Source organism: Eurosta solidaginis, chromosome 5, assembly GCF_040869045.1.
Source record: "Eurosta solidaginis isolate ZX-2024a chromosome 5, ASM4086904v1, whole genome shotgun sequence".
Taxonomy (NCBI): Eukaryota; Metazoa; Arthropoda; class Insecta; order Diptera; family Tephritidae; genus Eurosta; species Eurosta solidaginis.
Window position 1 is genome coordinate 75600270 of NC_090323.1, and position 8282 is coordinate 75608551.

General features: G+C 35.6%; 1 protein-coding gene across 1 annotated transcript in view; it reads left to right on the forward strand.

The window, feature by feature from the left end:
* Nucleotides 1-3712, forward strand: part of Glt (Glutactin) — a 96134-nt gene extending 92422 nt beyond the window's left edge. The window contains exons 2-6 of the mRNA XM_067791757.1: nt 1690-2178; nt 2262-2468; nt 2526-2688; nt 2760-2944; nt 3017-3712. Of these exons, the coding sequence (XP_067647858.1) occupies nt 1690-2178; nt 2262-2468; nt 2526-2688; nt 2760-2944; nt 3017-3607 (1635 nt within the window). The 3' untranslated portion in view covers nt 3608-3712. The remainder of the gene's footprint in view (nt 1-1689; nt 2179-2261; nt 2469-2525; nt 2689-2759; nt 2945-3016) is intronic.
* Nucleotides 3713-8282: the final 4570 nt, after the last annotated feature.

An 8282-nucleotide genomic window follows, 5' to 3' on the forward strand; every position in this document is an offset into this window, starting at 1 on the left:
CACCCACTTTCATGTAAAAGATTTTTGAAAGGGTCGTAGACGAAAATAATAAGCCCTATCTTAGCGAAAAAGAGGTTTGTGTCAATAGAATTTTACTTTTTAAAATGAATTATAACATTAAATTGGAAAACACTAAAATTTTTGAAAATAGGTGAGGCACCGCCCCTTTTATGACTAAGCAATTTTCTATGTTTCGGGAGCCATAACTCGAAGAAAAATTAACATATCGTAATGAAATTGTGTACACATATTTTCCTTATAGCAGAAAATATTTCTAGTAAAAATGGACGGGATTGCTTACAGACCACGGCAACTTAGATACAAAACAAGTTTAAAAGGGTCGTAGACTAGAATAATCAGCTATATCTTAGCAAAAAATTGTTTTGAATCAATGATATTTCACTTATCAAGTTTTATTGTAAGAGGAAATGAGGAGAAATTTTTTTTAAATTGAAGCTCACGCTGAGCATATAATGTTCGGTTACATCCGAACTTAGACACCTTTACTTGTTTTATGTAAGTTTATATATAAGGCATTTGTATTTATTCTTAAGATATTGAGGTAAAATTTTATTTTCTGCAACAAATACCGTGTGAAATTCTAATACAAACAACTTCTGCAAACTTGGTTAGACGTTAAGTGAAATATGTTCTTTTTCAGAGGAATCCTAACCGGCACAGCTTTTAATCCAATTTTGTACTATAATGAAGTCAGAATTGGGAAATTCGTTCTTCTTATCTCATGGACAACAATGTATGCTCTATACGTAAGCATTCGGTGAAATTTGAAGCTTATAGCTGATAAAATGGGGCAGAAATTACGAAAAATTTCGTATCTGAACAATCGGCTGTATGAGATATATGTATATTATACTAGCGGGGCCCCGGTGTGCTTCGCTACACTAATAGAAAAAGAATAAAATATAGAATTTTTTTAATCTTTATTTCAATTCTTAATCCAAAACATTTGGATACACTACATTTTTCGTTTTTCCATCTGGGATATGAATTAACAAACAATTTGGAATGCCTACTCTAGAACAGGCAACGTATAGCTGTCGGTGCGAAAAGCACGGTTCCTCCAAATTCAATCCGCATACTCGAAGCGTTTGTCCTTGCGCATTGTTGACTGACATAGCAAATGACAGGCGCACGGGAAATTGCAAACGCTTGAATTCAAATGGCATGTCTGTTGGTATCAGTGGGATTCGCGGTATAAGCACAATTTCACCTTTCGCTTTGCCGGTCAGTATTGTTGCTTCAATTAAATTCGGCACAGCTTTTAATCCAATTTTGCACTATAATGAAATCAGAATTGAGAAATTCGTTCTTCTTATCTCAGAGAGGGCCTCATTGAGCCATTTTTTAATCAGATTTTTTATTAGAATGGGTTCAAAATATAGAAAAATTGAAATAAAAAAATCCACTGAACAAAGGGTTAAAACGTAACTGTGGTTAGCATTTTAATACGTACGAAACAAAATAATTGGCCTTATGGCTTGAGGGTTGATGTTGACATTGTAACTACATATTTGATATTTGAAGTTGTGAACATTTCATACATGTTAGGGCCGTTGACCTTATGTTCCCCCTCCATGTTCAGTTCTTCATGTTACTCTTAACTAATTTGATAGTGAAACTATCCTTTTGAAGGTTTAAGGTAATAGCCCCGTATTTGATTTATTTCAGCAAGCCAGTACGTACAAACATAACAGTAATGCACCAATCAACGCAACTCAAATACCATCAAATTGTCCTCAATTTCCTGCATTACAACGCGTAGCTGCTGCAGAAGGACGTCAAGAAAATGTAAACGATTGTCTAACTTTGAATATTCATGTACCATCGTCCACAGCACTTCGACCACGACTTTTGCCGGTTATGATTTTTGTTCACGGCGAAATGTTGTTTGATGGCAGTGCAGAAGAAGCTCAACCAGATTACTTTATGGAACAAGATATAATCTTGGTATCTATAAATTACCGTCTTGCTCCTTTCGGTTTTATCACCACACTTACTAGCGATATGCCGGGAAATATAGCATTAGCTGACATACAATTAGCATTAGAATGGATTCAGCAATACATACGAGCATTTGGTGGCGATCCGTTGCAGGTGACATTATTTGGTCAGGCTGGTGGAGCAACTTTGGTACATGCAGTGAGTTTAAGTAATAAAGTGAGTAAACAAAATCGCAAATAATATATAGTGAAAAGAAAGAAATATACATACTTACATATGCGTATCTTATAATTTTGTAGACAAAAGGTCTGTTTCAAAAATTGATTCTACAATCGGGCACCGCTTTAAATCCATTCTACCTGGAACAAGATGCACTTTCAACAGCACGAAGCTTCGCACGCTTAGCTCGTTGCCCAAGAACTGCTGCACAAGAAGTGCAAAATCTTCATAGCTGTTTCGAGCGTCTAAGTACTGCCGAGCTGCTAGAGACCATGAAACGACACTATGTATAAATCTTTTGAATTTTTAGACTTTTAAATTTATAATTATTCCTTCCTTTTTAGGAGGAAAATGAGGTTCGAGGACTTCATTTCATGGGTGGATTCAAATTGACTGTGGGCGACGTTCTAGGGTATTTGCCAGTTCACCCTGCTGCTTTGGTGTCTAATCGAACTGTTCCAATGATAATTGGTGTTACTAAGGATGCAGGATCTTTCATATTAACCAGTAATTAAACTTTCGCATATGTACTAAGGATAACAGAAAACTTTAAGATTTTTTTCATTTCAATTTGAAAGGCTTTTATGGTGAACTTGCTCGCCTACGTTCAAGTAATATATCTGATTATGTAAATGTAGTATTAAGGCATACAGCTCATCCCCAGCATTACTTAATCTGGAAAAATTTAGCACTGAGGGAAATATTCAACGAAAAGGAGTCCCATGTACCGAGTCTACCTAATTTAATCCAAGGATTGTTGGAGGTATTTTGTTAAATTTATTCACTTTATACATACACACATTCATAACCTATATAACTCTTCTCGATCCCTAAGCTTACAAATTTGATTCTATACCGCGGACCCATACTCGACACAATTCGAGCAACTTACAAGAAAGCACCGACTTATTTATATTGTTTCGATTACCGTGGAAAATTTCATCGCTTCGGCCATTTGAAAAATCCATTACCTTTTGAAACTGATGCTACACTGAGCGACGACAATATTTACCTTTTTCCTTACCCAGAGGAAGTGAGCAATTTGGATTACATAGACCGCGCTTTGTCACGTACTCTTGTTGAGATGTGGACCAACTTTGCTACATATAATGTTCCCAGCAAGGATAGTAACATTTGGCCAAATGTCACAACCGACGTTGGACCGTTTTTGAGAATTGTCAACTCCAAATCTGCAAGCCTTGAATTAGACTATCATTACTCTGATGGAATTTCGGTACCGAATTTATATCCTGAATATTTTGCCATCCCAACGACAACAAACTCTTCCACAACAACCACTACACAAAGGCCCTATTATCTCCATTATCCGAATTATAACACAAATTATCATTATAGACCTCGTACAACCGTTTTAAATGGTATTGAGCCGACACCAGAGCCTAATCAAAGAAATCTACCAAATTAAATTTTGCAATCGTTTATTCTATTTACATAAGTACATACATGCATATGTATATAAAAATAAAAACAATAAACTATTGAAGAAATTTTAGAGTGATTTAACCAAAAATGCGTATCGAAACCATTTGTAAAACAAGTAAGGACGGGAATAATAGGCTGTATATGATATGAAATGTATAGTGAGCATATGTACATACCTAAGCGATTTTTGAGATAAACAAAGCAATTGGTGAAATTTAAAGCTTCTACCTTTTAAATGGTGTAGAAATTGCGAAATTTTTTTCTATTCATGTATGTATTATGTGTTCCAAATATGAACCGAATCGGATCAAAAATACGATTTTTTGAAATATTTCGAGCCATGCGCCACCTATGGGAGCGTTTTTTTCTTATTATTTCATTTCATCGGGTTCTGAACTATATTCCAAGATTGTAGCTTATCGGGAAGTTACCTAAATTTCAATTACTAACTTCGTTCCAGCCAGCCAGCCAGCCAGCCTGTCAAGTTAAGCTAAATAAAACCGTTTAATAAAATGGTAATGTTTTACAAGACAGTTCACCATAATGGTTCAATTATATGGTTGGCTCATCTGTAAACCACCAAAATATGTCTGTTCAAATTGTCAAAATCTGTGTATTGGTGTTGGTGCGAATGGTATGGAATGGAAACATACAACTTAGCAGCTTTTGTATGTGTAAGAAAATGTTGCCAATGTGTTGATATCATTTTGAGTTTGTCATCTCCTTTTGGCAATCCCTTCGGCCATGCAATGAAATAAATAAAATCAGCTGATGAGATGAGCCAACCATATAATTGAACCATGGTTCACCACCTAATTTTTAACAAACATTTTCAAAGTTGATATCAAAACACACGTTTCGACCTCCGTTTTTAAAATCCGAAAGCAAAAATTAAAAATTTCATTTCTGTCATATCATTTCGAGTCAAATTTTTATGTGGTTGTTGTATTTTGCCAGATTTTTTGTACACACTAATGCAGAAAGGTGCTGGACCAATACAGGGTTATTTTTTACAAATCGCGGCCGAAGGCCGCCAACGCAGAAACATATTCTGTGCAAAAAAACTATGCATCGGGCCTCATAATTCGGACCCTCTCGGGCCATTTTATGGGGTTTTGTAAATATCTTTCGATAGAAATAAAATTTTTAATTTCCGCTTTCGGATTCTTAAAACGGATGTCGAAACGTGTCTTTTGATACAACCTTTGATACTTTTGAAAAAAATTTGATGGGGCACCTTCTTGTAAAACGTTGCCCAAAAAAATTTAAAAAAAATGGAAAGCGAGTAATTAAACCTTTTTTAAATTAATTTAAACAAACTTTTTAATCAGCAATTTTGTACACATTTATAGAAAAAACAAGTTTTCAACCACGGATTACATTGAACAACTTTTTGACCTTCTGGAGCGACATCCCGAAGTTGGACGAGGCAAGGCGCAGTTCAGATGCAGCCAAAATAGGTGAAATTATGATGAGTCCCATCGATACTACCCACTACTCCTGGGAATCCTGTTTTGGAGTAAAATGCGGATTTTATAGCGCACAAATATGCTCCTCAATATCTAAAACCTCTTTATTAACTGTAGATGTTGTCCAGTCCGACACTAAAACCATTTTCACAGCATTTTTGATAGCTGACGTCAGCAAGGAGTGTAGTTTTAAAATAGGGGTACAGCCGTCCCTCGAGCAATATTATTCCTTACTTAACAGAAAATAACTTATAAATCTGCAAAATAACTTCATTAGAAGCTCATCATTTCTCACTTAAACGTTTTCTTACTTGGTGCTGGGTAGTTCCAAGGGATTGGAATGATCATGCGAACTTTTTCAGTTTTCGCGACATGTCAGTTGTGTCACCAAAATTTTCGTCTTTATAAAATAAATTTAATATTCACCCTTATCGCGAGTTTTATTTTCACCCGAAAATATTCACAGTTTTTGTTAACCCTATCGCAGAGGGTGGCGAAAAAATGTTTCGTTTTCGAAAAAGATTTCACCTTATCGGCAACTCTTTGTTGGGCGAAATGAACACCCAAATTTGTTCACTTATATTTTACAGACGAACGAGAGGAAAACAAAATTTAAGTGATTTTTTGTTTTGAAATTTCATACTCTTATAATTATATGTTCTTTTATTATTAGAAATAAATCAATAAATAATGCACAATCGGAAGCTGAGTGGAAGAAGTGAAATTCCTGTATTGCTGTAAATTCTATTTTTTATGACAACGTATCCATTGTGGACAAAGCAGCGGTTCAAAAATGTTGAGCACCTCACTGAAACAAAATTGGCTAACACCCACTTCATGGTCCTTTCCGACGCCTTTTCCCTATTCGAAAAAACAAAGACATGTACACAATTTTACAATTAGTGGAACTCCAAATTTTTGCTTCAATGGTGGCAAGGAGTGGTAAGAATAACTAGCAAATATTAGAATGCCGAGTTTTTTAGACTGTAATATTGGCGAAAACTAATTGAAAAAAATTAACTTGTTATTCAAAAATAGTAATTTTTAGCTTACAGTGAATCATTTAGCTCCAAAGGGTTAGAACTTTCCCTTAATTGCCTCCGAACCGCCTTCATATTTATTTATCTTCTCCTCACGCTCAATCAATACCAACCTAAGTGCAATACTAAACATTATTTTATACATTTTTTATTTCTATTTTTGTTGTATTTAAGGAAATATCTGCTTGGTTACAAAATTTACACAACTGTAAGTAAATTATTTGTTCACTGCCAATTCGCAATAGAGCATCAGCTGTTTCGAAGTGAACTTTTGTTCGCCCGAAATTGCCGATAGGCGGAAAAAGTTCACCCGAACAAAAGAAGTGAAGGCGAACACTTATCCGCGTGAACTTCGCGATAAGGGTGATTATTTAATTGATATCCATTTTGCTATTAATAAAAAATCGCTTTTGCAAATGCTTGAATTTCCGCCACAAATTGATCAGCTGCTCATTTATCTGTCAAATCATCACTTTTTTAGATTGGCAACATCAATTCAACTTCAAATTAAATAAGTTGTTATTCGTTATACCAAACAGGAGTTGAGTTGTCTTAAAGTTGTGTTGTTTTAATACAACCCGCTAAGTTGAGTTGTAAACCATAATAGGGGCAAGGATTTAGGAAAGGTTTTGTTTGTATGTATTTAAGGAAACTAACGTTTTGGCCATTTCGGAAAGATCTGGGATTTTTGCCCCAAAATCTCACATTTCAACAATTTTTAGGAGTAGATCCTCGCGGAGGGATTGTCCCTCGTTCACTTACTCCAGAGAGACTTCGAACCTTACCTCGCTCTTTGGAATTTGTACTGCTACGTCTGCTGAAAAGAAATACAGATACATGAAATGGTCACACTTTTGTCTGTATATCTCGTGCAAGCCGTAGTTTCACCTGGGGCTAACTCCTAATAATCGTCGCGAACTCAATTTCTTTAAAGCATTTGTGGCTCTTGGGCGGTCACGCGCAAAGGCGACTTACGGTTGCTATTAATGGTCTATTAATACTCATGACTCTCGTGGCACAGGGCACCTCCAGTTTTTCGGCTGTTTTTAAGAGCTACAATTCCCGAAGTGCGAACAATAGCAATCCCGACCACCAGTCGCTACTACGCCTCCTGACCCTCACGCCATATGCAAGCACAGAAGCTATAGAACTGCGACATCAAACTCATACCTTCGTCGACGTCACTTTCCTAAAAGCTCTAGGTGTAGGTCCGAAGACTTTCTAACGGATGTTTTTGTCGCGCTATGCTGCCGAGCTACCCCAGAGAAACACCTTGAAACATAATTAAAATTTTACAAAGACCCTGGATAAATTTTTTTAAATGTAGAGCAAAGTTTGCAGACGTTTGTGTTCACAACATTGATTTCAATAGTCTTCGTTAAATAAAAACGATATTTTAGAATGAAAGTTGACCGATTTTAAGTTGAACGGTGTTAACTGCTGTTTTCCGGCCTTATGATATAAGAGCTCATTATGGATGACCGCGTAGCTTCAGGTTTCAATTAGTTCGACTGTCCACTACGTTAGGGTAGTAGCACACACGGTCATTAGGGAATAGTTGGGGATAGGGCCACCAACATTCAAATGTGAAACCGGAAGACTTGGGTGTTAAATGATGAAGCGTGAAAATCAAAATTAACATTTCAGACCCTAATCTATAGTTTCGCAAATAAACAACAGATGTTTGAATGTAAGCCCAAGCGATTTTTCAAACCCTTCTCATACGTACGTATGCATATCTTCAAATTAAGTATGAGGTAAGAATCATTTCAAAGGAGTGTTTATGCCCCTAGAACATACTAAAGGATTTTGCATCACTGATTTCGCTTATTCTTTCAGCCAATCGCAATACAAAATTAAAAAAAAAAAAATCGGCACCTTTTTTGGGTAATTTGTTTTTTTTTTTTTTTAACAACTTCAGGACAATTTGAAATTTATTTGAATTCATTGTTCATTATTAATTTTTTAAATAAATTATGCAAAGTGAGCATATAAATTTATTATATAACTTTTCTTTTAATACTTGGTGAATTGAGTTATGCAAAGTCCGTGTTAAGCTGACATCGAAAGCGCTTGTTTTTATACTCAGCGTGCTTTGTACACAGAGTATATTAACTTTGATTGGATAACGGTTGGTTGTACACGTATA